Source organism: Chelmon rostratus, chromosome 6, assembly GCF_017976325.1.
Source record: "Chelmon rostratus isolate fCheRos1 chromosome 6, fCheRos1.pri, whole genome shotgun sequence".
Classification (NCBI taxonomy): Eukaryota; Metazoa; Chordata; class Actinopteri; order Chaetodontiformes; family Chaetodontidae; genus Chelmon; species Chelmon rostratus.
Window position 1 is genome coordinate 18,873,695 of NC_055663.1, and position 27,943 is coordinate 18,901,637.

The window sequence follows — 27,943 nt, forward strand, 5'->3', positions numbered from 1 at the left end:
ATTATCATCTGATCAACACTGTGAGCCGTTGGGATTTATTGTGGCTTGGGTGTTAAACCTCAATCACACCCGAAAGCTGGAGCCCAAACAGCGCAGTTTTTTTTTTTTTTTTTTCCAGTTTAGCGACAAGCTCAGATGGTTCATGTGTAGATGAGGGTGTCGACGTGTTTAGTCTGGGCGGGTATCAGACCACCGTGTTCATGTGATATAAAGCTCTAATGCACTGAGCATACCAGACAGAGAACATCACATCAAAGGTCTTTGGCTTTTCTTTCATAATGAACTTGCTTAGAAATTGCTCCTAAATATGTATGAATGTATGTAAAATTGATAGGCTGATAATTTTTGTCTGTTAATTTTCTCTATAATATCCTTTTGTTAGTGCCATATGTTTTTATTTTATATTTGTCTGCAACTGTTTTCATCATCACTCAGTGTGCCAGTTATTTTGATTAGCTGATTAATCGTTTGGCCTATGGGAAAATATCTTCCCAGGGCTCAAGGTAAAGTGCTTTTTCATTTTGACCAACAGTCCAAAACTCAAAGCTGTTCGAAAGACTATTATAGATGCTTTAGAAAACTGGAAAATAATGCTTGAGGAATGGAACCAGTTGATTCTGGACGGACTTCTGGACTGGAAGTAATTAACTAGTTATAAAAATTGTTGCAGATTAACTTCTCGTCAGTCAGCTAATTCATAAACTGATGCATGCTCTAGTTCAGCTCTATAGTACTACATGACATAGCTTGATTTAGTCTACCAGTGTTGTGACTGGTATATTTTCTTTTTGTTGTTGTTTGGCTCCTCAAATGGCTAAAAAAAAATCATAAAAGAGACAGAGGCGAATGCAAAGAAATTCATTTTCCACCTGCTGTGTTTGTATTATCTGTTCATTTGACGATACATAGGATGTTATGTTGTAGAGATGCTATTCGGATGTCAGAGGAATGATGTACTGTTCTGCAAACGGGTTCCTCGGAGGACATAAGTCATGGATCATAAATCTGGCACCCACACTATCCGCATCGTAAAAACGTTTCAGGGATGAGTTTTTAAGTGAGGGTGTACTTTAAGTAGAAAAAATAAAGATGATCCTGCAGGAAAACATCACATGCTACTGGCTTCACTCACTTAAAGCATTTTCCCTGTTCTGCAGGACTGCAAGACAAAATTAGAGCAGACACAACGAAGCAAGATGACAGATAACAAACAACATAGGCAGTCGACGTGGACAGAAAGGCTATGATAGCGAATGTGGGTGTCAGATGGTGTAGAAGTAACAGATTAATAAGTGGCCACTGGTTGTCCTTAAGGGAGGAATTTCTGTGTTCGTTTAAAATGTGAAACAGTGACATTTACTCTGATATCATAGGGGATCTCAGTCCAAACTGTTTGTGTAAGCGTGGGAACCAATCTTTGATCACGTTATTTAAGTCTGGTATAGTGTGAAGTGTTTGAGAGATCCTCTGGGATGTGTACATCCCAGAGCATACATATACAAATATAGAGCACAACTAGCAGACTAGATAAACTAGATTTGACGACGCTTTGCTGAGCCAGTGTAGTTTGTCTGCTTAGTTTACAGTTTTACAGCTTAAGCTCTCTTTGTGGGATTTTTGCTTCTCTTCTTCATGCTCATCTGGGTGCTTCTGCTTGAGGTGAGGAAATACGTTTGTTGTATGTATTGTTGGAGTTGGAGTATTGCCATTATCCAGATATGGATCATATTCGTTCATTCTGTTAAAAATGGTGCCAGTATTATCATGAAAGATCTTATGCGGCACATCCCTGATACTAAGTAAACAAGGGAAGAGGTTGTTTTGCAGCCGGAGCAGATTCATAATGGCTAAATAATTTGTGTATTTATGGAGCAGATGGATAGGTAAAACCTGTGAAAGCTCATTTCTAGAGAGTATGAATGTGTTGTTCAGGATGTCAAGTGAAAATTTACATAGAGCATAACGCAAGCATCTCAAAAATCTAATTGTGGTTATCTATGGTTCACAGGGTTGAGGGTGGTGGGCTTACAGGGCCAGGTATGGCTCATGGAAAAAGGCCAGGAACCATTTCCAAAATATTGGCTCCCAGCCCTCCACCGTGCCCCGGTCTAGGACTCTCTACACAGAGCCAGGAAGAGCAGCGAGGCTTGGTGAGCGAGGCGTCCGAGCAACCACCGTGTACCTTGAAGGATGATGACAACGACCAGCTGACTCCTCCTGTTCCTGCAAGCCACTATTACATGAGCTGTGACCCTAGTCCTGAGGACATGGAGGACACCTGCTCTGAGTACGACAACGTGGGCTCTGATGTGGAGCAGGACTATGATGAGGTGCTGCACTTAAACCGAGAGGGCGTAGTGGACACGAGGTACTACAAGCAGTACAGTCCTGAGGAGGGTGGCTATATAAAGCATGCAGTAGGTGATAATATTAATGAGAACAGCAGCGCTGCTGACCAGTTCGCTCCCAGGCCTCGTCACAGCACAGAAATATGTGAGGGATCACAATCAGACACTAAGCCTCACAAGACGGGCCATCGCTTTAGGTCGCATTGTGCTCCGGCTGCTGGGGATGAAGCAGAGAGGAAGGTGGAAAAGGGCCAGGAGAACAGGTTCTTCTTCAGTGATGGAGATGAGATAGAAGAGGTGCTGGATGGAGCCAAATTTATAGAGGATTTAGAGGAGACTGAGACCAGTGTTCAAAGGCAGACTTACCTTTATCAGGACAATGACAATGAACGAATTAGAAAGGGAGGTGATGAAAGGGAAAAAGAAGATGACACTCGAGTCGCAAGAAACCAGAATATCCCAGGAGGCGGTAAGAAGTGCGAGGTGTCTCACATGGGGTCCAAGGAGAAAGAGAGGCAGGGTAAAGGACGAGGGAGGAGGGGACCGGCGGAGGACATGGAGCATGTTGTCTCTGGGATCAAAGGATGCAGCGTCAATAGCAATGAACAGCGTCCAAAGACGGCTTCAAAGGACTGCAAAAAAGTGGCCGTGCGGACCAAAGCTAGGTCTGGTTCCAGTAAGCAACTTCCTCCTCCACCGCCTCGTCAGTCCCATGCTCAGTCGCCTGCCGACGCCCAGAAGGCCCAGCCTCGTAGAGAGACTCCTCCCGTTCCCAGACCCAGTCCTCCCTCTGCTGCCAGCCGGGAGAGCGAACCCAGGGTTATCAAACCATCCCGGGCTCCTCATCCCACACCGGAACAACAGAGGGAGCCTCTTGAGGAGAGGCAGAGACGGCCAGAGAAACCCCAGCAGGTAACCAATACGAGGAGGCCGGGTCTTTGTCACGTCTCATCCCGTGAGGCTTGTGTTTGCTTAAGTTTCTTTCTATCTACCAGCGCTGTGTCCCAGAGTGAATTAAATAAGATTTTAATTAAATCCTTAGCCACAAATAGTCTTTGTCACCTTTTCCCCACGGAGTTATCATCTACCCAGGACAACAAGAATCGTTTACCAGCAGGCTTGCCTAAGTTAAAGCAGATATTTGTATGCAACAGGTTGAGAAGCCGAGCACAGCTGTGACACCAGAGGACGTGCCAGAGCAGCCAGGGAGGCCTCAGTGTCCAGAGCTCGTCCCTGCGGAGGAGAGCGACACACCCAAGGTGACGACTTATGGATGATATGTCTTCTGGAGTGTTATCACTGTAAAGATGTTTTCCCTAACTTGTCGTCACCTTAACTTATTTTAAAGAAAACACAGGAAGCTGCTGCATTCCCCAGCTTTGAGGATGGTAATTATCTGATGCTTTTCTTACGCCTCATTGTTTTCCAAATTCTTTGCAGCAAATTGGGATGTTTTGCATTGAGTGCCCTTTTTTTTCTGCACAGTCCCAGGCCCCTGTGAGCCAGAAGATCTTATTGATGGGATCATCTTTGCTGCTAACTACCTTGGCTGCACTCAGGTGTTGTCTGATAAAAATCCATCCAAGTCTGTCCGCATGTCCCAGGCCCATGAAGCTGTCAGTCGCATCAAGGTAATCTGTCTCTTCAAGGAGATGGTCGTTAGCATCCATTGATTTGGTTTCTAAACATTTGAACTAAAGCCAAAGAGGTTACTGTGCGCTGTCGTCTGTTTCTGTGTCTCAAAAATGAGGGAGAAGATTTCTACAGAAACCGGACGAACAGATTGGCCTTGTGTTTGAGAGGAAATGATTAGAATATGATGGCGATCTGGAACTGGGAGTTTTGCCATAAAAAAAGTTGCCTTTTAAGCTTTAGCCATCAAACTAACAGAGATACAGATTTGATTCCAAAAGGTTGTGTTTGCAGCACTGGTGAAGGAAGTTTTCAGATCCTGTACTTTAGTAAAAGTACTAATACAACAGTGTAAATATCCTCTATTACAAGCAAAAGTCCTGCACTGAAACTTAAGTAAAGATATTGAAGTATAATCAGGAAAAAGTGCTTTAAGTATTAATAGTGAATGAAAAATGTGACTGTAAAACTATATATATGGTATATTTGTAATATGTGTTATATATTATATAATTACATTATTATTATTATTATTATCCAAGCATTAATGTAAAAGCAGCATTTTACTGTGATATTTGGTTGAGGTGGTGAGTTTGGTGAATTTTGTATACACCTGAGATGAATGATTATTTTCATTATGGATTAATCGATTAATCGATTGTGAAAACAGTGACAAATGCTCTCACAGTCATTCAGAGCCCAGAGGGACACATTCCCTGAAAAGTGGTAAATCCTCGCATTTGAGAAGCTGAAACCATGAAATGTTTTTGAGGGGAAAATGACGATGAAGATGAATATGAAGATGATCAAAATAGCGTCAATTAATTTTCTGTCAATCATAGAGAATCTGTACATTTTCATGTGCTTTGTATGCAAAGATTTTAAAAGTAAGTCGTAACTAAAGCACAAAAATGAGTTTAAAGAAGAGTAGAGGTAGAAGCAGAAAGTGGCATGAGATTAGAATAAGTAAAATACAAGTACCTCAAATTTGTAATTAAGTACTGTGCTTCAGTAAATGTACTTAATTACCTTCCACCACTGGTTTGCAGGTTTAAGAATTAAAATTGATGTCTCTGGGTAAAACAGCGAAGCTCCTGTTCAGCACCAGCAGAGGCTTGTGCTCCCAAAGTGTCTTTTTCTTTGGATTTCACCACATTAAAGGCATTTTTAAGTACCTGTGTTACCAGCTGACTTATTCAAGGGTAAGCAGGCAGCAGGGTCATTTTCCTACCACACGATGGAGCTGTTGCATTCTATTTTTGCCCCATGTTACTGTTGTCATTGTCATGTTAAAAACAATATGTCGTTTATTTCCCAGAGCCAAGATGAAGACTCTCAAATGATGACAGAGGTGGACCTGTTCATCTCCACTAAAGCTGTCAAAGTGCTGAATGCTGACACACAGGTAAGTAACTCCTGGATCTGTGTGTGTTGATTCAGCCTCCTTTCTGTGTTTTATCATTCCAGTGACTTTACCTTCAGACATAAATACTGATGACTGTCACTGTTTTTGCACCACATAGGACACGATGATGGACAGTGCCTTGCGTACCATCTCCTACATCGCCGACATTGGCAGTATTGTGGTTCTGATGGCACGGAGGCGCATGTCTCAGGCCTCATCGGAGGATTTCGCTGAATCTCCCGACTCTGCCAGCGAAGGGAAGAGTCAGTACAGGATGATCTGCTATGTCTTTGAATCAGAGGATGTAAGTGCTTGCTGCTTAACTGCACATACATTTTGAGTTTATACTTCAGCTTTGCTTTAGATGTTTGTTCTGTGGTCACTTTAACTGTTGTGGTCTTTCTCACCTCCTTGTTGTTGTCAACTGAGATAGCCTTTCTGCTGAGTAGTTTTCCCCAAACGCTCCCCTTCCCACAGGCGCAGCTCATTGCACAGTCCATCGGTCAGGCCTTTAGCGTGGCCTACAGAGAATTCCTGCGAGCCAATGGCATCAACCCCACCGACTTGAGCCAGAAACAATACAGTGACATCATCAACTCCCAGGAAATGTACCACGATGACCTCGTCCATTTCTCAAACTCAGACAACTGTAAAGAGGTGCGACATTTTTTTTATTTGGCTGCAGGTGAATTATGACGATGATTGATGGATTTCCCTTAGCACAGATGGTTGTGCCAGAGTCTCATGAATCTTCTAAACCCAGTTCAAAATGTGCTCGAAGAGGATTAAAAAAAGGCTTTTTCCCCTGCGTTCCAGCTGTACGTGGAGAAGCAGAAAGGGGAGAGCCTCGGTGTGGTGATCGTGGAGTCCGGTTGGGGCTCCATTCTGCCCACCGTCATCCTGGCCAGTATGCTGAACAGCGGCCCTGCAGCCCGCTCTGGAAAACTCAGCGTTGGGGACCAGATCATGTCCATCAACGACACCAGCCTGGTGGGGCTGCCACTAGCCACCTGTCAGGGCATCATCAAGGTGCAGAGTATATCAGGCACCTCCAGCTACTGTGTTCACATCCAGAATACAGAGTTCATCCAGTGTTCACTTAGATAAGGAAATATAGTCACACTCTATATGAAGGCATACGTATTTTGCTGACATATTGGCTCTTTATTACTCATTATAAAGCACCTATTAGTGCTTAAGGGCTAGGGATTGTTTATTAAGATCATAATTGATGTACACACCTTCTTTAATCACTATCAATAAGCAGTAATTTGAAAGTTATGAGGGAAAACTCTGAATTAATGACCCAGTAGTTGTAGAATATGGTCATGCAGAATAAAACATTAGTGCTTTGTAGAGTTTTTTCTGTTCTTGACAATAAGAAGACTTGTCCTTCAAAATGACGGTAAACTTATGTGTATTTTTGTTGGTTTTTTTTGGACATTTCTTTGGTCCAGGGTCTGAAGAATCAAGTAAAGGTAAAACTGAGTATTGTGAGCTGCCCCCCTGTCACCACTGTCCTCATCAAGAGACCTGATCTCAAGTTCCAACTTGGTTTCAGCGTGCAGAATGGCATTGTGAGTAAGCCCTTGTTCGTATGAAGCATGACACTAAGCTTTAGGTTGTGGCTCAAAATGAATGGTTGGCAACTCCTGAAGAGTGCTGCTTTTTCTGAAGAGGGGGCGGGTTGTGGTATGTGCTGTGCATTTACATACAGTGAAAAGTGTCTTCTTCACATCCTCAGATCTGCAGTCTGATGCGAGGAGGCATAGCCGAGCGAGGCGGTGTTCGTGTTGGACACAGAATCATTGAAATAAACGGTCAGAGTGTTGTTGCCATGGCACATGAGAAGATTGTCCAAACCCTGTCTGTCTCAGTGGGTGAGGTAAGAACAACTCATGCCACAAGATGGCAATTTTCACTGATTACTGCACCACTCGAATCATTGCACCATACAGACCTTTTAAAGACACGTATGGATTACATCACTTTGAGATGGCCCATATTACTGGATACATTCAGTACTACTGCACGCTTTTAATCAACAAATAACATCAATAAAAATCCTGGTAAAAAGGATGCAATCAAATATATAAATATTCATAAAAAAAGTGGACAAAAGTCCAGTTTCAGTAGTGCAGCAGATTGTTGAGAAACCTCTTCAGTTTTACTACACCAATTTATTTCTGTGAGCTCATATTTACAAATTAAAGTCCTTATCTATACAAAAATTGACTCTGCATTTTAAATAAGCTCCACCCCCTTTGCTGATTTTTGGATTAGTCGGGAGTTTGGGGGAGTTGGAGACGGCGACCGCTGAAGCCGCTGTCACTAACCCTCACAGTGGCTCTTCAGAAATGTTTGGGTGATGTCCATGCAGTCTATTCAGTCTATGCTTTGCTAGCTGTTTGCCCACGTTTAAGATGAGCTGCATGCTGTCGCTTTATATTTATGAAAATGAGAATCACTTTCTCATAGTTGACAGTCTAATCTAAACAACATAACAAATTGCTTGATTTATGACCAAGTAAGTTTTCGTTATCAACCATCCTTGGCTGCTCCACTAATAACACTTGATTTTATCATCTGTTAGCATGCTGTGATTTTGTATTTGTCTGTTTTCCCAGTTTCCCCCATTATATATCTCCATTAAAGCCATAAAAGCTTATTATTTGTCAGTAATGGATCCAAGGTCTCTTCAGTTTCTCTGGTGGTGCAGAAGGGAGTAAATTAGGCCTGGACTCAAGCGATGTGATTACGAGTGTGCCTCTATAAATGGACTCTTAAGTTGACGGCGTAATCGTCCCCCCCCTCTCTCTCTCTCCGCCAGATCAACATGAAGACGATGCCTGCTGTGATGTTCAGACTGCTGACAGGACAGGAGACGCCTATCTACATATAGAGACCCTGCATGGATCAGACCACTGTAGCTCTGCATGTCTGGCCGTGCGCAGGTGACTGGCAGATGATGGACAGGTGGCTCCGTGGGACGAGGAGAATTTATTTTTCTATCATTTTATTTTTTTCGGCCTCTCGTTGCAATGCTGTAAAGAACATCCAGTTCTCATTTTCAGGTTTTATCTTGAATTACATTGTCATAATGGCCTTACAATGTGAATACTCTGTCTGTAGTACTGTATGTGAGTTTCTGGTGTTGAAGAGAAGTAGCTTTAAGGTCATGATTATTTTCTTATAAGAGATAAATTAGTACATTTATTTTTTATTTAGTCATTTTTATAATGTGTATGGAGTTTAAAAATGTACTTCTACTGTAAATACTTTGGATTACTCAAGGACGTGGTGGAAAGGCCATATTACTCCTACAGTATATGCATGTTATTAAGAACTACTGACCAGGGATTAATTCTCAATCTGACATGATAACCTATTACAGTAAGTATTAAAAGAAGATAATAATATGCTGTACAAAGGCACTAAACTATGTGTATTATGGTGATGCTGAAGGCCAAAGACACATCTACTTCTCAAAGACAAACAGTATGGGTGATCATTACCTTTACCGGAGCGTACAGTACAAGAAGAATGTATCAAAATATACATTACCGGATGAATGTAATGTTACAACACACTAAGAATACAGTCTCACGGCTGAATGCTTCTTGTTGTTTGTTTTGTTTTTGTTTTATTAAGGTGTTACTGCAAAAAAGTACATTACTTGCAAACAGACATCAAGTTTGTAATTCATTCTTCCTCTCCTATCCTCACATTCATTTGGATCTCAGAAGCTGTGAAAGAAGGATGCTTCAGCCACTGACACTGCCCACAAAGTGTGCACGAATTAAACCAGCTGCTGTTGCCACAGCAACGTTTAAGCATTGCGTCAACCATCAAAGTAGCCAATATCAGACTGACAACTATTTTGACTCATCTTTCATTTCTAATAAAAAAGACAGGCCTATAGTCCTTATTGATCAGTGTATACTGTATACACATTGTATGGATCCCATACAACTTACAACTACTGCAGCATGACAATAAACTCAGCGTATACAACTATTTACAGTTAAAGTATGTATAACACATAACACTTAGAGGCTCACATACGACCCTGATTCCAAAAACATTGGGACGTTGTGTGAAACGTAAAAACAGAATGCGACCATTTGCAGACAAACTGTGTTTAACGACAACAGTTTTACAAAGTGTCCCCGAGCCCATGTAGTAACATCCGTTATCATATCATGTGTTCACAAAGTGGTGAACCTCGCTCCGTCCTTGCTTGTTAATGACTGAGCCTTTCCAGGGTGCCCCTTTCATACCCAATCATGATACTATCACCTGTTACCAATTGACTTTTTTACCTGTGGAATGTTCCAAACAGGTGTTTTTGGAGCGTTCCACAACTTTCCCAGTCTTTTGTTGCTCCTGTCCCAACTTGTTTGAAACATGTTGCTGCATCAGATTCAGAATAAGCAGATATTTACAAAAATCAATGAAGTTGATGAGATCAAACATTAAATATATCATTTGTGTACTGTTTTCCATTGAGTGTATGCCAAAAAAGGATTAGCAAGTCATCACATTCTGTTACATTTATGTTTTACACAGTGTCCTAATTTTTTTGGAATCAGGCTTGTAGATAACTAAAACAGGTGTGAATATAGACACTCCATCTGTTACACATTCAGCAAAAATATCTTCAAGTATTGGCTGGAGAGCTCCCTGAGGGATACCCGGGTAGCTTCATATATGTTCCTAAAACACAGAAACAAAGTGATCACAGTCGACGAGAAGCAAAGGCAGGAACAGTTCCCTTAAATGCCAGACGAACATAAAAGTGCAGCGCTGAGGATGCAGGACATATACACTGTTGTGGCCATAATAGCGGTGATTCATTTTACTCCAATCTTGCATCCATTATTAATACTGCAAGGGCCACGTTTTCAAATATCCCAAAATAGAACTGAATATGTATTTTGCAACAATAAATGTATATAAAAGTCAAGTTTTGCAACAAATTCCTAAAAAGACAATGAATGATGCACTGCTGCTGCTTGTAAATGCATGACTAATCCATTTACAAGCAGCAATAAGTTTTGTTAATGATTGTCAGGAAGCATTACCCTCTCAGTGTCACCAACTTACCGCCATGTCTTTTGATGTCAATGTAGAAACTGTCACTCCATCAAGGAAAACCGTATTCAGGTAGCCCTCGCCGTAAGAAATGTCCTCATCCTCATAACTGTCGACACCGACACTGAAAGCTTCTTTTATCTTCTCTGGCACCAGAAAGTAGAGCATCACCACCAGTATCCCAATGACGGTGCACAGCACGCCTGGAAGTCATTGCAGTGGAAATCATGACCCATGAGCAGGCTTCGAATGTCAGTTTAAACGACAAAACATGTGAAATGAACGTGCGGCTTCTCATCTTTACCAGTGGCTAGAGCCAGCCAGAAGGAATTGCTGTACTGGGTTTCAAAGGAGTCTGTTCCTAAGGAGAAAACACACTGTGGCACGTTCATGATGGTGGAGAAGGAGGCCATGGAGAAGAAGATGAAGGCAGCGGTGGCCAGCATCATGTAGCCGGCATACAGGATGACCGGCATGCAGAAGAGGATATTGGCGAGCATCCAGCAGCAAAACGCCGTCCTGTGAAAGTGTGCGGCCACGTAAATTTCTGCTCCTTTAAACAACGGCCTGTTGGCAGTATATCAAAACAACCTCAAACTGTACGCAGGTACTTCATGTGTTACCAGAGGGTTGCAGAGGCGTATCGTCCAGAGTATCTGTACTGAAAGATGAGTCCACATGGGCTGCTCCGGGTGAATTTCTCGGCGATGTACAGGATAGGGGTGGGTAAACCTTTCTCCAGAGCTTCCTCGTACTCTTCTTCAATAGTGTGATGCCAGCTGAACATCTCATTGTAGTCAATGGTCTCATTGAACTGCACGACAGGATTCCCTAAGAGAGAAAAGAGGGGCACAGATGGATCATATACAAGATGCATAAAAAAGATTTGTCTCATGTTGTCCCACAAGCTGGATTGAGACAAAATTTAAATTAAGGATCTGCGTTGCTTAAAGCATTAAAGCTGCCAGTATGAGAGCGAGTTGTACATTAATTCTGCACAGAACAACAGAAACTGTGACTCACCCTTTAGTGTGACATTAATGCCATACAGTCCGACATGCAAGCCGATCTCAGCGTTAACCACTACGTTGCTGAAAGACTTGTAGGTGGCATTAGTGGTCATTCTGGCCTCAGCCCAGTCGCTAGTAAAGTTGAGCGCTGCAGAGAAAGCACACAAAGGCCAATGACGGCGGCAGGAAAAGGAAAATCTGCCACTTCTTCAACAACAGCAACGAAAAGGCAAAACTCACCCACTATCACCACACCTATGAACAAGCTGATAATAATACGAAACATCCAGAACAGCCTCTGACGGGAAGGGGAAAAGAGCAGAATCAAAAATTATAGCAGACAGTTCTGAGGTTCTGTGATGCCACCGCAGTGAGTAATAGCTTATCGGATGGGCTGCACTCACCGTCTTCCCTCGTATCCCCGGCAGGATGAGAAGAAGACTGACCGCTAGCACAAGGAAGACCAGAATAATGGTGAGCAGGCTGCCACTGAAGATGAAGGAGGTCCTTTGTAGAACGTAGAATGGGTAAATGTCATCGTAGAAAGTCATCTTAGCTCCTGATCTTACGGACGCAGCTGAGGCTAGACGGTGTAACAGAGAAGACAGTGTTAGAGGCTGGGTTCTCAGGTTCCTCCAGATGCAGAGATAGCAGCTTTTATTCCTTACGGCAGATAAAGGATGGGACAATATTACAACCATGTCTGCCTCACGTCATAGCATCACACTCCCTGCTGCTGTGTGTCTTTGCTGCAAATAAAGAAATGCATCTGTATAACACACAAAGGCATGCCATTCTGTTGTCTACATCCATACGCCACGTCAGTCGGTGCAATGAAAATATGTTCCCTTGATTTGGCTCCATCCTGATTTTAATGAACCCAAATGAAAAGAAAAGTTTCCAACAAAAACAATCAATCAAACAGTGAACAGTCAAAATCCAATAGACCTTTCGTACCTGAAAGCTGAAGGACGCTGTGTGACGACGAGGAGAGGGAAGTGTGAACGTTGAGGGAACATACACTTCTTTTATAGCACCGGTCCCCTTTGTGTCACTGAGGAGGAGGATGCATTGACCAGAGAGCTGTGGAAAAGAGGTGTGATCCAGAGATGGTAACCATTCCCATTTAGGCAACACAGGTCACATGCAGTCTGTGATAAGCTGTGCAACCTATATTGGCTTTAGTGTTGCCCCATCCCTCACCTGCACCTGTGCTCCTGCACCACTTCTGCACTACATTTCAGCCTCTGCGGTGGGTAAGACTCGACTATTTCATCTTCTCTCATTAAATATTGAGTGATAAAAGGAAAAAAGGTTTGTCTTTGGGTGTCTGCAGTTCATGTACATGACAAAAAGGAACAGCGGCAAAGTTTTGGAAGGTTTTCAAAAGGTGCAGAATTAGATTTCCTGGGAAATATCGCAGTAAAAGTCAGTTACCTTGAGCTGGTCTTTTCAGAGGTCCTTCTCTCCTCTTGGCTGCGGACTGAGCTGAGGAGCATCTCTCGCTTCAATGGATTTGCGTAAACGGGTTTGGAGTATCTGTGCAGCAGTTGGTTTGGTGCTTTGTGTCAGTGAACGTGAGTGGACAGCGGCTGCACTACATATTCAGAGTAACTCGCCTAACAAAGACATTTACATTAAACGCTGTTTAATCTGCCTTCAACAGATTCGCGCGGTGAGATCACCTGGGAGGTTCCTCGCTTTGACGGCTGGTACAACAGTTTGGGATACCCCAGACGCGGAGCTGTCGGTAAGTTGCCGTTGCGCGCATCAGCGGCTCAGCCTGCCGGCACACCTGGTCACCGGACTGTGTTTGTGCTCGCGCAGGTTCTCACCTTGTGCGCCTCGTGCCCGCGCATTACTGGGACGGAGTCTACCAGCCTGTCCACGAGCCGCTGCTACCAAACCCGCGCAGTCTGAGCAGCCTGCTGGCCGGGGGGCCCTCCGGGCTGCCCTCCACACGGAACCAGACCGTGCTCTCTCTGTTCTTTGGTAAATATCTACTGCATGTTGTTGCACTGAAGCGCACTATGACAACTGAGGGCGCAAAGATGAGGCGCAAACAGACCCAAACTGAACTTTGGCTGGGAGGATGCACCAATATGGCGCGCTGATATTTACCACCATATCTGATAGAAAAGCTGTTGCAACACAGGCGAAGGAGTTGGTGAAGATTAGTACGTGTTTCTTATGTGACCAACTACTAGAAATAAGGTGCATATGTCCAATATTGTTTTGTTATGTTGTTATGAAGATATTGAGCCAGATGCTTTTAAAACTGATATTTGCTCATGCTAAACCAATAATCTGTCAGAATATTCCTGTGAACTTTCTTATATTCACGATTTTGCTTTTCCAGCCAAAAAACAAACCAACAAACCCATTCAGGATCTAGGTGAATGTTTTTCATAGTAATGACTTTTAATTCTTTTTCATTCTCAGGTTATCATGTTGCTTTTGAGCTTTTTGACTCAAGAACTCCTGGGTGTCCACCTGAGTTCATGAACATCCCGGTCCCAAAAGGGGACCCCATCTTTGACCCTACTGCTACCGGAAAAGTTCTGCTGCCCTTCCAGAGGGGACCATGGGACAAAGAGTCCGGCCAGAGTCCCAGCAACCCTCGCACACAGGTGCTGATTATTGACTCTTGACATAAGATGGTTTTTAATGTATCTGCCAAACCGCAGCCTCCAGAAACAATCAGGACATGTGAACAGTAAGTTGAGTACAGTTTTAGTCTGTTCTGGAGGCGCTTTAGATTTCCCTTTCAAACACAACGCAGGTGAACTTGGTGACGGCATGGATAGACGGCAGCTCCATCTATGGCCCCTCCGCGTCCTGGTCAGACTCCCTGAGAAGCTTCTCTGGAGGTCTGCTGGCTTCTGGCTCTGAGTGGAACATGCCCAATCAGGCAACAGAGCGCAGTCTCATGTGGAGCGCCGCAGACCCCTCGACAGGAGACCATGGACCTCAGGGCCTCTATGGTGAGACATTTTATACTCCATACAGATCTGACCCACACCAAACCCCGTTCACAAAGAATTCATTTTATTGTCCACTCCAGAAAGTTGGGTTTATATCAACAGTATGTCGGTGGCTGACTTCCACTGTATGCCTCTGGTTAAAGGGCAAGTTCACTTAAAAACACAGTCACCCACAATTTCCTTTTACTTTATTGAATAAATGTTGATTAAGGCTCAACCAAAAAGAGCGGAGCTCAGTAACACGCATTTTATGGCCTTTAAAGCCCCAAAACCCAACAATATTATATCTTTCCAACTAGAATGACACATTTGTCACAATAATACACAGCTTTATGAACATGTTGTTGTCTTAAAACGGTCATTTTGAGTGAAAGAGGGCCATTATGCAGTATGTGGAAGCTGAGGTTTCCACATAACTTTTTGTTTGGCTGACCTTAAAAATGACCTGCTATCTGTTGTTTATTGTGCGTGTGGCAATAATATCCTCCCAATCCACACTGCAAGCGGCCAAAAACAAACAGCAAGTATTTCTTGCACGTATCATTTCTCCTGTATCTGCTTTCATTGATGTTGCAGCCGAAGAATCTGAGTCAGAGAGGCCCCACCTGACGTGTGTTATGACTCTTTAATTATTGTGCAAATGGATTGTCACCCTCACCGCAGTAAATCCCTCTCTCTATAGCCGAGAGGATGCCACGCAGGTGTCATGCAACCAGTGTTTTGTTGCTTGTTTTTTTAAAGGTGTGTTGTTATTATCTGGGGTGGAGGCGAAGGATCTTCTCCTGTTGTCACAGTGCTGTTGTCATGCCCTTAAAAACAAACAGCCAAATTATCATCGTATTACTCATAAATCAATGCAATGGAGCGTGGCACTGTACAGATAAGGCGCAGAATATTTGTGAATTTTAGAGCAGTTTTCTATATAAAAAGTGTTACATGCACAGCCTGTTCTCTATAAATTAATTACAGCTACTGTGATGTTAAATCTCATGCTGGAATAGCAGAATTCCCTATAACTTGTGTCTTATAAATCGTATCTTCTGTCTAACCAGTGTTGGGAAATGCCTGGGCCAATGAGAACATGTTCACGGCAGCAGAGGGGATTATCTGGTTTCGCTACCACAATTATGTCGCCTCCAAACTGCATGAGGAACACCCAGAGTGGTCAGACGAAGGGCTGTTTCAAAATGCCAGGAAGATCGTTGTGGCCACATTCCAGGTAGAAGGAAGAGTCTCCGTGTAATCCTCTCACTGTGCAGGTGCTGGTTTAATTTGCACCCTGGGAAGAACGAGGTTGCATCAGCACCAGGTGGTCGAGATTTTATGGATGAAATTGATGGTTTTAGTTTAAGGGCGAATGCATCATCTCTCGCTGGTTTGATTAGTCGACTCCGTTTGTTTTCTGCAAAAACAGTCCAGAATAGCATTACACACTCAGTAAGTACTTTTTTTTTTTACTTCTAGTGAAAACAGTAGTCAGCAAAACTATTTACAACTCCAATTCCAAAAAAGTTGGGAAGCTTTGTAAAACATAAATATAACAGAATGTGATCATTTACTGATCCTTTCTGACATAAACTCAATTGAAAACAGTGCAAAGACAATATATTTCATTGATTTTTGTAAATGTCTGCTGATTATGAATTTGATGCCACGCTTCAAACAAGTTGGGACAGGGGACACAAAAGACTGGAAAAGTTGTGGAACGCTCCGAAAACACCTGTTTGGAACATTCCACAGGTAAACAGGTTGATTGCTAACAGGTGATAGTATCATGATTGAGTATGAAAGGAGCATCCTGGCAAGGCTCAGTCGTTCAAAAGCAAAGATGGAGCAAGGTTCACCTCTTTGCGAACACATGATTGTATAAAGAATATTACTGCATGGGCTCGGGAACACTTCATAAAACAACTGACGGTTAACTGTTTGTTTACAAATGATTGTATTCTGTTATTTATGTTTTAAACAGCGTCCAACATCTTTGGAATCAGGGTTCAAAGATCAAATCAAAAATCAAATCAAATCAAATGATTTTTTTCGGTCATATCCAATCCAGAATAGCAAGCTGCAAACATAACATCAGGTTTTATATATATAGAAAGAGAAAAATCTCAGCATGAAGTATCGTCAAACCCTGTACAATCATGTTCAGTTTTAGTGTGGATTCAAAAACGTTGCAGTAACTTTTATCCCTCCCGTTTGTCCACGCAGAATATTGCTCTCTACGAGTGGCTGCCTGGATATCTTGGAGGCAAAAAGCTTCCTCCTTATGCAGGTAAGAATCATCCAGAGTGCGTGTGCGTACAAGTGGAGGGGAACAGGTAATGCACCGGTGCCCACAAGCCGTGGTGAGGTGAGGTATCGCTGGTGGCGTTTGACAAATATGTGCTCCGTCAGCAAAGCGTCACCCTGAGCCTCCTTGTGCTGCTGAATAAGCACCCGCAGCTGAAGAAAGTTAAAGGAACTATGGTCAGATGAGCCTGTCACTTTAATCACTCTTCATTTTCATAGCTGTACTGCTTTTGTTGCCTCCCTTTGACCATTTAGGTGCTGATAGAAGGTGTTTGCAGGTGTGTGTGACGATTGTCTGTAATTCTTCTTTTAGTTTTTTGTGTTATGTTCTGATTTATCTGCGTACAGGTTACCAGAAGTTTGTGGATCCGGGGATCTCTCCTGAGTTTGAGGCTGCTGCCATTAGATTTGGCATCACTATGGCTCCACCTGGTGTTTACATGAGGTATTAATCTCTTTTTTTCCCCACGCTGGGAAAAATCAAAGCTCACTCTGCTTATTGGGCTTTAGTGTTAGATCATGTACTAACTGTTTGACATAAAAACCTCTGCATCTCCTTTTTCCTGCAGAAACAGAACCTGCCACTTTCGGGAGGTTGTCAACATCGATGGCAGCTTATCACCAGCAATGCGTCTTTGTAACAGCTTCTGGAAACGTCAGGTACAACATGATCCTGCTTCTGGAAGGATTCTATCATTTCATTTAAATACTGTTTGCGTTTATCGCCACAAACCATCTCTCCACCACACTCTACCACTGATACAGCCGACTTTCATGTCAGGGTCCTTTCCTGTAAGTAGTCGTATAATTACTATTTATTCATAAACGAGAGCAGGCAGCAGAGCCACATTTTGGACAATTGTTTATTTGTGGAGACAGTGGAAAAGCACAGAAGGAGATCAGCAGAGAGGCTGTGGCAGGATTTGAGTCAGGATCTTTGAGGCTTGCAGTAGTGTCGAGAAAGGAGATTTATTATGTCCTGCTCTGTATGTTATATACTAATGCTTTTGTAATTTTCTTTCCAGAGTGTCAACGTGAAGACGAGCCAGGACGTAGACGACCTCCTCATGGGCATGGCCTCCCAGATTGCAGAGAGAGAGGACAATATTGTTGTGGAGGACCTGAGAGGTGTTTAATCTTTCTTCTTCACTGGATGTATCAGAAATCAGACACAAGTTTATTGCCAAGTGGGTGTTCACATGCCCAAGTAAGAGAAAGTACCACAAAAGTCAAGCTGTTATAAATATAGCAATTTAGAATAAAATCACTTTACATAACATTCATTGGCATGTGTTCAAGTTCTAAAGTAATATTCAGTGCTCTGATCTGACTTGCACCCTGACAGACTTCATGTACGGACCCCTGAGGTTCACCCGCACAGATCTGGTGGCCAAGACCATCCAGAGAGGAAGAGACTTCGGCCTGCGTAGCTACACTGAGGTCAGAAATGCTCTGGATCTGCCTCCGGTCAACACGTTTGAAGACATAAACCCTGAGCTCAACAGCACCAACCCGCAGGTAAAACTTAGAGTCTCCTAAGAACAGGGTTTGCCTTGAAAGTCTCGAAAGTTTGGGAAACGCTTGATTTTAACCGTTATGTTTTCAAGGATGCCTGAATTCAAATATACTTCTTGAAAAATCCTTTATTTTCAGCATGATTCTGTGTTTCATCTACACGATCACTCACGCCAACCAATAATCTCTTCATACTTGAAATGAAACTATCCCACCGTCTTATTTGTTTGTTGTCTCCTGCTGTGTTCACTTAGCACTCATAATTTTTAGTCCTCTGTTAATTTCTTACTCAGGACATTAGCAAGCAAGAAATAATCATGATCAAAACAGAGCGTCAAAGTTCATATGAATAGCTGGTAAAATAAACAAAGCCACAAAATATACATTCATTGCTGTGGGAATTATTCTTCGCATTTGCTTTTATAGTAACAACTTAGATGTATTGATAAAGGCTTCAAGAGTCTGTAAACTTTTGGTTTAGGTACCTTGAAAGTGCTTGAATGTTACCCTTAAAAAGCTGCATAAAAAACGGTTATCCTGTGAATTTAAGTGTGTCTTGTGCTCTGCAGTTGTTCCAAGATGTTGCAGAACTGTATAACGGAGACATCTCAAAACTGGAGCTCTTCCCCGGAGGACTGCTGGAGTCTCTCGATGGTCTAGGTCCAGTTTTTTCCGCCATAGTCCTGGACCAGTTTGAACGCATAAGAGACGGAGACCGCTTCTGGTTCGAGAACAAACAGAATGGGTGAGCTCCTCTCTAAAGGACTTTAAGAATAGAAACAGATGTCATATTTTCTTATCCCGCTGTGTGACTGATCTCATATCACTGTTATATGCCATCTTACTACAGTCACGTTTTCCAGTTTGTTCACAGACGAGGAGATCCAGATGATCCGCAATGTGACCTTTCACAACGTCCTTGTTGCAGTCACGAGTGCAGAAGCCTCAGATATACAAAATAACGTGTTCTTCTGGAGGGATGGTAAAATGTGTCTCCTATATTTGTTTCATGAACACGCAACAATTTATTTAGAATCAGTAATGTTTAAAGAATGGATTAACAAAAGGGTCTCTCTGATACCTCAGGTGACCCTTGTGCTCAACCCACACAGCTGAATACGTCAATGCTCCATCCCTGCACTAATGCTACCAAACTTAATTACTTTGATGGGAGCCAAGCTGGCTTTGGGATATTCATCGTGGTTCTGTTCCTCTTTCCTGTTGGTCAGTATCATACTCACAAATCCCTTTTTTTTGCACGGCAATGATACTAGGAGCACTCACCAGCAGGCACGTTGTGAAACTGATAATCAGCTCTGATTGCTTTCACAGTTAGTTTTCTAGTGGCCTGCATGGTGGCGTATCTCCGCAAGTACAGGTACAGGAAGTTCCAGAGAAGAAGAAAAGCTGGGGACAGGACGGAGGAACCGGCTGTGGGAATCACTGGTATGAAATCTGTGAGATTAAAAAACTCCCTCTAGTACTTAAAGTACTTAATATATTACATCATGACATGACAAGTATCAAAGTGTTGTTAAGTTTACCGTACATGTATATGAGAGACGACTGCCCAGCCGCAGACCACAGATCAAGCCCTGTTTCTTGTGACAAAACCAGGTCTTTTTAATGAGACAGCGGGACATTTTCCAGCTGTGTTTGCGGTGACAAAGGGCTAACCCTAACCCTAACTGTGGGTATTTACAGCCAAAACCTGATCTTTTTCTAACCCTAACCAAGTGGCTTTTGTGCCTAAACCTAATCAGAAGTTGACCACAGTTTTGTCACATTAGATTTAAAAGTAAAGAGCTGTAAAGTCTGAATGTAAAGAAATTAAAGTTTCAACGATCTGTTGTACCACCATTTATTCTGCTGATTGGGTTGGTAACTATTATGCATGTATATTTGTATCCTTCGTGATTTATATTGGAGAAGACTCAAGTCTTTATAAACATGCTGAGCTCAACTGATAATCAGCGAAGGCGGCAGTGAAACCTAAATCCCTTTGCTATTTTCTCTACTACTGGTAGCTCCTGTCTTTTTACACCTGTCTTCAGCATCATCCAGCATCCTGTGTCCCACCTCCTCTCATTGTGACTTTGCCCTTCAGCTTATGAGTGGCAGGGCCATAAAAAACCTCTGCATCCTGTCAGCCTGGAGGTCGACGAGAAGAGGAGGCTGCAGGTCTACGACCGGTCTGGGTCCGCTCACCGCTTCCTCAATCTGGGCAACCAGGACTACCTAGATGTCCTTCTGTCGAGCAACCGTCAGCATAAAGCTCTGCTGCTCAAGGTGTCGAAAGAGTACGACCTGGTGAGTAGCTGGAAATGAAAGGGATGGTTTGCACCTTCAGGCTGCGTGTGCGTGCATGTAAACGACCAAATTCTGTTTTCATATTTAAGTTCGCAGTTTAAGCACATGCAGCTTTCTCACTGAGGCAGCAAAGTTGTCTCTACGCTCATATTTCACCTCATCCAGCCGTTGCTGCAGGCGCGATTCTGCAGATTTACCTGATCTACGACACGTTTATCTCCCTCCAATCCTGTTAATCTCCTCGTGCTCCCTGTTCGCACGTCCAGGTGCTGTTTTTTGATGACGAGGGCAAACGTGCAGCATTTGTCAAGCATCTGCGCCAGGGGGTGACGGACGTCGCGCAGGAGATTAGAGTGAAGGAGATGAGAGAGGAGGAACTGCTGAAGGAGGCTTTAACCAGAGAGCAGAGGGCTCAGATTGTGGAAACTTTCATTCGCCATGCGTTCTCTAAGGTACTGTCAGCCTCTGGATGTTTACCTCATCCTCCACTCAGTTACAGCGACAGCAGCTTTAAGCTCGCCCACAAACTGTCGTCAGTCCTTGTTTGAGGTCAAATTAGATTCGACCTCCAGCCGAAAGAACTAATTGTTGGTCTTGATGGTGAGCTCACCCCTGATGGACTTACAGCAACCTCAGCTAACGTCGGAGATATTACTGATGACACTATGGTGACGTATATTGACGCTGTCCCTCTGGTGCACAGGTCTTGGAAATAGAGAAGTGTGACGCCGGGGACATGAGTGGCGTTTCCCGCAAGAAAGCCAGAGAGGTCCTCCAGTGCGAGCTGACAGCGTCGGAGTTTGCTGATGCACTGGGCCTCAAGCCTGACTGCTTATTTGTGGACTCCATGTTCACACTAGCTGACAAAGATGGAAACGGTTACCTCTCCTTCCAAGAGTTCCTTGATGTGATTGTGATCTTTATGAAAGGTAAAATGCACGACAACAAAAGACTGTAGCTGCCTTGTGTATCTTGGCCCGCTGTCATCTACACAACAAGTAAATGTTACAGTGAAAGAGCAGCTGCAGAGTTAATACAAAATAACAAAACTGATGCTTTTATATTTTTATGCTATGTTTCCAAAATGTATGAGAGAGTGGAGAAGCATCCAAAACAGCCTTTAGACCATCACGTGAAACCTTCTGCTGAAACCTAGTATTTATCAACTTCACTTTGGTGTGTTTACTGCTCTCTAGATTTGATCTATGACCATCCAGCCGCAAATGAAAATAAATTTACATTAAATAATTTAAGTAAATCAATAAATTCTATTCATTGCAGGTTTTATGGACAAACGTTACATAGATCTGGAATCAGCATGAATAGCATGTCTGATATTTAATAAAAAATATCATAAACCAGTAATTAGTCTGGTCCTACATTATGCCATTGATGACATGTGTGTTTAATCAGGGTCTCCTGAGGAAAAATCCAGGCTGATGTTCTCCATGAATGACATCGGTGGAACTGGTTTCTTGTCCAAAGATGAATTTGCCAGGATGCTCAGGTTTGACTGATTTCTATTTTTCACTGCATCTTTTTTTTCTGCCTGGTGGTTCGTCTTCAACCCTGTTTATGTGCTGCAGGTCTTTCATTGAGATCTCCAACGGTGCTCTGTCAAAGAGCCAGGCAGAGGAAGGCATCAAGGCCATGATGCAGGCCGCGGGCTTTGGCAACAAGGAGAAAATCACATGGGAGGACTTTCATTTCCTCCTGCGGGACCACGACAAGGAGCTGCAGTTTGCTCAACTCAATGTCAAAGGTTGGAGAAGGTTTTGTCTGAGAAAATCCTTTTTTTAAATTCTCATCGTCCTCATTCTGATGAATCAGTGCGTCGGCTGTGTGTGTGTGCGCGCAGGGATGGAGAAACAGGGGAAGAAGCGGCTGAGTCGAGACCAGAGAGTGTCCTTCATCTGTCCCGCAAACAGGTGAGAGAGCGGGACATGCAGGCTGGAATCGCTGGGAAACAACTATGGCTGTCTACAGATAAAAACGATGATCCACTGCAGCTTTTTCACTTATTCCTTAGTCCAGTTATTGTTTCCCAGCTAACAATCTTGTTCATTTTTTGTTTGCAGCATCAGGACGGATGGAGACGAGCTACGCAGACGGAAAAAGTTTGTTAAATTGTTCTCTTCCTGTAAATTATTTTCTGCAGGAAATACTAGGAAAACTACAAACAGACAAGACAACAAACAAGAACTGATCCCACTCTTTTTTGCAAATTGGTTTCTTTTCACCACAGAGGAGTTAAACAGATCACTAGTTCTGATTGTTGCCTTTCAGTATTTAACTGAAAACTACCCCCAGTTAAAAAAAAAATACATTGAGGTTCCTTTTACATGTGTTTTTGCACATTTTGCACATATGATGCAGCTGTTCTCGAGTTACTGTATCACAGCCTTAATATGGTGAAAGCCCCAACATCTAACTGACAGACAGAACACAGAACATCGCCTTAATACAGTCTAATGGTTGTGAATATCTTCAGGTTAAGTGTCAGAACTCCAGATGTTTATGTGAAGCCTAAGCGTGAGCAGTACATAAGGAACCCAGTCCAGCAGAAGATCCAGCAGTTCAAGCGTTTCATTGAGAACTATCGGCGTCATATCGTCTGCTTCATCGTCGTTTACGGCATCGCAGCTGGCGTGGCCCTTGAAAGATGCTACTGTGAGTGGAAATCCCTCCTCTGCTACCTCCTGCAATCATATTTATGTATTGTAGTCCTTCTTCACCTTTAGCGTTGTACTTTTCCTGTCGGTGTGAACCTTTTCTGAAGTCAGCCTCTAGAAGTGATTAAAAACGCTCTTTTCAGACTACACCTTGCAGGCCGAATCGACAGGCCTCCCTGAGACTTCGGTGGTGGGCATCACCGTCTCCCGCGGCACAGCGGCCGCCATCTCCTTCCTGTTTCCCTACATGCTCCTCACCGTGTGTCGCAACCTCATCACGCTGTGCCGAGAGACTTTCCTCAACCGATACATCCCCTTTGATGCAGCCATCGATTTCCATCGCCTCATGGCCATGACTGCCATCGTCCTATCAGGTTGGCAGACCGGAGAAGAAATGATAGCAGAGAGTAATGAGCTGCGATGTGTTCACCTGTTAACACTCGTGTGTTTGTGACTGCAGTTGTTCACAGTTTGGGCCATGTGGTCAACCTGTACATCTTCTCAGTGAGCGACCTCAGCATCCTGTCTTGTCTGTTCCCCAAAGTCTTTTGCAACAATGGGTAATTTTTGACATTGGAGCAGATATTTGTGCACTTTGCGGTGAATTACTTTGGCTGATTTACAGTTTGTTTTTATTTTAGGTCTGAACTTCCTATGAAGTGGTCGTGGTGGTTCTTTGAAAGTGTTCCAGGTATGACTGGAAGCTGATTTTAGACTTCAGTGGTGTGGGGGCTGCTTGTTATATTATGCTATAATTCTCTTTTTCTGCTCTGCTTTGTATTTTTCCAGGAATGACTGGTGTCTTGCTCCTTTTTACTTTTGCATTTATGTATGTTTTTGCCTCGCACTATTTCCGTCACATCAGTTTTCGTGGATTTTGGATCACACACTACCTCTACATTGTCGTGTACACGCTTGTAAGTACTTTTCTTACTTTAAAAACACTGTAAATGAACTCTGCGGTCAGGTGGCTTTCATGATGGGAGGCAGTTTTACAAATGGTGTAATGCTGGTTTTGTTTTAATTCGACAGACAGTTATTCATGGCAGCTACGCCCTGCTCCAAGAGCCCCGTTTCTACATCTACTTAATCCCACCGGCGCTGCTCTTCCTGCTCGACAAACTAATCAGCTTGAGCAGGAAGAAGCTGGAGATCCCGGTGGTCAGAGCTGAGCTGCTGCCTTCAGGTGACATTTCAAGTGCCGATCTTAACGTTTCTGACAGCAAATGAGTTTAATGCGACAGGTCATATAATTCTGGGGACAGCAAAACACACTATTGTCGTTTTAATAAAGAAGTCTGGCATTAATTGACTTAACAGACATTTATTTAGATGAAAATCTTCAAGTTATAACTTTAACATCTCCTGGAAAATCACCATGGAGTCTTTGAAATGTCTAATTCTTCTCTTTCTCTCCATGATGTTTGAATTTTGCTAATTAAATTGCACTTTTCCATCATCACTGAAATCACATAATGCACTGCACTGCGTATTTGAGTTCACACTTCCCTTGTCTGCCCTACCTGTAGGAGTGACACATCTGGAGTTCAAGCGACCACAGGGCTTCACGTACCGTTCAGGCCAGTGGGTTCGCATTGCGTGCCTGATGTTGGGCACAGATGAGTACCATCCATTCACACTGACGTCAGCCCCTCACGAAGAGACCTTGAGCCTGCACATCCGAGCCGTGGGGCCCTGGACCAGCCAGCTCCGAGAGCTCTACACTGAAGAAAGCCTGCTCGAGCTCGGATCCTATCCAAAGGCAGGCCAAAGCATTATTATGTGTGTCTAAATAGTTTCATCTGCTTCTCCATCCTTCGTCATTTCATGTATCTATTTTATTTTCTTACAAAGCTGTACTTGGATGGCCCGTTCGGTGAGGGCCATCAGGAGTGGACTGACTTTGAGGTGTCCGTTCTGGTGGGAGGAGGAATTGGTGTCACCCCTTTTGCCTCCATCCTAAAAGACCTGGTGTTCAAGTCCTCCCTCAAGTCCAAGATTCAGTGTAAAAAGGTGCTGCTTAAAATCAAACTGCCTACAGTACATTGTGTCTTAAATCCACCCCTGTAGCACTATCTATTTGTGCAAGGAGCTCACTCTATAAACAATGTCCCGCTAACATTCACTCATTACTATCTGAAGGTGTACTTCATCTGGGTGACACGAACTCAGCGTCAGTTTGAATGGGTGTCAGACATCATCAGGGAGGTGGAGGAGATGGACACCCAGGAGCTGGTCTCAGTCCACACCTACATCACTCAGGTGGCCGAAAAGTTCGACCTGCGCACCACCATGCTGGTGAGATCCCATTTCCAAGCTTGAAGAAATAGAAAGTTGACTGATATGCTACAAAACATTTAACGAGCATTTATTGTAATGTGGTCTCTTAAATATGTGCATTGTTTATTATAGAAGTAGTTCAGCATTAACTTTTTCTGCTGGTAGGTAAATAAATAAATAGCCTATGAAGTTACAGCCAGCATCCAGTTAGCTTAGCTTAGCTTAGCATAAAGACTAGAAGCAGGGGGAAACAGCTAGCCTGGCTCTGTCCAAAGTTAATAAAATCCGCCAACCCAGCGGCACTAAAGCTGTAATGTCGTAACTCAATTAATCTGTACATAAAATCTGTATAAGTGTAAAATCTGGAAAACTCATGGTGACAACGCGATTTCAAGAATTCACTGGAAGTAGTCTTGTACATAACCCTCCTTAAAACCACAACCTGTTTCTGCAGTTTTCTTTTTGCAGATTGAACAAACAAGGTATAACATGTTAATTAAGAGGTTAGAGGTGCTGGCAGATTTTGGGCAGAGCCAGCCTGTCAATGATCTCACTCTTGTCTTTGTGATGTGTTGACAGTATGTGTGCGAGCGCCACTTTCAGAAGGTGTGGAACCGCAGCCTCTTCACTGGCCTGCGCTCCGTCACCCACTTCGGCCGTCCTCCATTAGTGGCCTTTTTCAGCTCACTGCAGGAGGTTCACCCCGAGGTCAGTCCTTCATCCATCTTCAGCTACCTTGTGTTTGTAGACGGTGCCCAGTACAAAGTGAATGGTTCTAACCTTTAAATTTGTATTATCTTCTGTAGGTGGGTAAAATTGGTGTTTTCAGCTGTGGACCACCGGGACTGACCAAGAATGTGGAGAAAGCTTGCCAGCAGATGAACAAGAGGGATCAGGCCCATTTTATACACCACTATGAGAACTTCTAACTTGTCCTCAGCCCTGGACTTAGTGATGATACAGGAGAATACAAGTTTCTGTCCCAGTTAGTTAGAAACACTTTTCCACACACAATCACAGAGCATGTGTGGGAAGTGATTTTTGCCTTTGTATTCAATGTGTCTTCTTCTTCACATCTTTGTTCTCCAATCATATTGCTACATTCATTTCTGTCGGTCGAGGATAATACATTTATATTTTATATACTATCATAAAAATACGGGATTTTATGTGAAGTCAATTTTAATCATCATGCATCCTGTCGTTTTTCATTTTCAGCTTTTTAACTGTGATTGTTTCCCGATGTAGTCCATGCTTTTGAAATCATAATGTATGATTGATTTTGTGTGATTGATTTCTTGTGCTTTGGGGTGAAATATCTGGAACAAATAAATTAACATTTTACGAGAGAGTTGTAACGCTGTCATGTCAGAGGGAAGCATCCCAAAAAACAGAAACATAAGTGCCACGCTCGGCTCATGGCGCTAAACGTTGTGTCTTTGTTGCAGGACATCTCATTACGTAAGGACCTGTGGGGTTTTGTGCAGTGAAAGTTCTCTAAATTCTGCTGTCGGCTCCTTCTGCTGCTTCTAGCTTTTGGACTAAAATTACACTTGAATTAACCCAAACTCTTAAATTTGATTTGTTGGTTGAGTGGTAAGCCAGACAGCTCCTCTACCCAGGAGAACAATTAAAAATGCTGACTTTCCTCAGGGAAGATGAATCGGTCGTTTGCATTCATCGTGGCTATTATTCTGTGACGAACTGCAACTTGACATTTACAGTATGCGTTTGATATTTGTTCAGCACAGCGAATGATGTCTGTACAAATGCTATGCTGCTGCTGCAAAGTCTCAAAACAGTTGGCTGCACACACTTGTTTGCTTCTCAAATACATTAAGATATGAAGGGTGTATTCACATATTTAATAAACTGAATCAACACCATGGTGGCCATGGCGGCTACTAAAAACTAGCTCACTCAACCAGAGAAGTACTTTTAGTATTTGTATATTTTGTTTAGATTTCACTTTCAGCCCAAGGCCATGAGTTTGAGTGTGTGTGTGTGTGTGTGTGTGTGTGTGTGTGTGTGTGTGTGTGTGTGTGTGTACAGGCACACATCCACTCTGCTGATGAAGTGCATTCAACAAGACATCAAACCACTAGTGGCTGCAGATGCAAAACAAAGTTCCCCCACTTATATATACAAAAAAAAAAAAAATAACAATCCATATTGAAATTTATGTGACTAATTAGATTAGATTAGACTTTATTGATTTCACAATGGAGAAATTCACTGCAACATGGAGATGTTGCAATGACACGAAGCAGCCTGCGAGCTGATGCAAACGATGCATTTTTTTGTTAAACTTTATTTACTCAGGGTAGTTTCACTGGGAGCAATGCTCTGTTCTTCAGAAACGCCCTTCTCCTGTCACACAGTTACACACCTGGCCGCTGCC

At 43.1% G+C, this 27,943-nt stretch overlaps 3 protein-coding genes across 3 annotated transcripts; 2 read left to right on the forward strand and 1 right to left on the reverse strand.

The window, feature by feature from the left end:
* The first annotated feature begins 2,039 nt into the window (after nt 1-2,039).
* apba2a (amyloid beta (A4) precursor protein-binding, family A, member 2a) lies at nt 2,040-8,287 on the forward strand. Its single transcript, XM_041939405.1, has 11 exons — nt 2,040-3,260; nt 3,503-3,607; nt 3,697-3,736; nt 3,834-3,979; nt 5,299-5,385; nt 5,504-5,689; nt 5,863-6,042; nt 6,202-6,414; nt 6,843-6,962; nt 7,130-7,270; nt 8,216-8,287. Exons 1-11 carry the CDS (start codon nt 2,040-2,042, stop codon nt 8,285-8,287), a joined length of 2,511 nt encoding a protein of 836 aa, XP_041795339.1.
* Nucleotides 8,288-9,964: 1,677 nt separating this feature from the next.
* On the reverse strand, nt 9,965-12,570 carry duox2 (dual oxidase 2). The gene is made up of 8 exons (XM_041939665.1): nt 12,447-12,570; nt 11,894-12,072; nt 11,730-11,787; nt 11,503-11,637; nt 11,103-11,310; nt 10,784-10,998; nt 10,492-10,682; nt 9,965-10,101 (listed from the first exon to the last, which is right to left on the reverse strand). Exons 2-8 carry the CDS (start codon nt 12,038-12,040, stop codon nt 10,090-10,092), a joined length of 966 nt encoding a protein of 321 aa, XP_041795599.1. The 5' UTR covers nt 12,041-12,072; nt 12,447-12,570; the 3' UTR covers nt 9,965-10,089.
* A 429-nt stretch (nt 12,571-12,999) lies between these two features.
* Nucleotides 13,000-26,889, forward strand: duox (dual oxidase). The gene is made up of 33 exons (XM_041938671.1): nt 13,000-13,066; nt 13,156-13,239; nt 13,317-13,481; nt 13,932-14,119; nt 14,272-14,473; nt 15,526-15,692; nt 16,685-16,748; nt 17,114-17,210; nt 17,335-17,425; nt 17,791-17,893; nt 18,111-18,283; nt 18,850-19,025; nt 19,144-19,262; nt 19,367-19,504; nt 19,613-19,726; nt 20,388-20,590; nt 20,857-21,042; nt 21,294-21,519; nt 22,004-22,097; nt 22,177-22,352; nt 22,449-22,518; nt 22,669-22,707; nt 23,082-23,260; nt 23,406-23,636; nt 23,723-23,822; nt 23,904-23,953; nt 24,052-24,179; nt 24,295-24,448; nt 24,792-25,024; nt 25,117-25,275; nt 25,405-25,560; nt 26,122-26,250; nt 26,349-26,889. Exons 1-33 carry the CDS (start codon nt 13,000-13,002, stop codon nt 26,469-26,471), a joined length of 4,584 nt encoding a protein of 1,527 aa, XP_041794605.1. The 3' UTR covers nt 26,472-26,889.
* The last annotated feature ends 1,054 nt before the right edge of the window (nt 26,890-27,943 follow it).

What these genes read in the sequence shown, in the direction of transcription:
- apba2a (XM_041939405.1), top strand. Translation starts at nt 2,040, where the DNA reads ATGGCTCATGGAAAAAGGCCAGGAACCATTTCCAAAATATTGGCTCCC. An exon ending in ATTCCCCAGCTTTGAGGATG is followed by an intron (nt 3,737 to 3,833) that starts GTAATTATCTGA and finishes TTTTCTGCACAG; the next exon opens with TCCCAGGCCCCTGTGAGCCA. An exon ending in TGTCTGTCTCAGTGGGTGAG is followed by an intron (nt 7,271 to 8,215) that starts GTAAGAACAACT and finishes TCTCTCCGCCAG; the next exon opens with ATCAACATGAAGACGATGCC.
- duox2 (XM_041939665.1), bottom strand. Translation starts at nt 12,040, where the DNA reads ATGACTTTCTACGATGACATTTACCCATTCTACGTTCTACAAAGGACC. An exon ending in CGGGGATACGAGGGAAGACG is followed by an intron (nt 11,788 to 11,893) that starts GTGAGTGCAGCC and finishes CCTTCCCGTCAG; the next exon opens with AGGCTGTTCTGGATGTTTCG. An exon ending in CATTAATGTCACACTAAAGG is followed by an intron (nt 11,311 to 11,502) that starts GTGAGTCACAGT and finishes TTTCTCTCTTAG; the next exon opens with GGAATCCTGTCGTGCAGTTC.
- duox (XM_041938671.1), top strand. Translation starts at nt 13,000, where the DNA reads ATGGATTTGCGTAAACGGGTTTGGAGTATCTGTGCAGCAGTTGGTTTG. An exon ending in TGCTCAACTCAATGTCAAAG is followed by an intron (nt 22,353 to 22,448) that starts GTTGGAGAAGGT and finishes GTGTGCGCGCAG; the next exon opens with GGATGGAGAAACAGGGGAAG. An exon ending in CCAAGATTCAGTGTAAAAAG is followed by an intron (nt 25,276 to 25,404) that starts GTGCTGCTTAAA and finishes TACTATCTGAAG; the next exon opens with GTGTACTTCATCTGGGTGAC.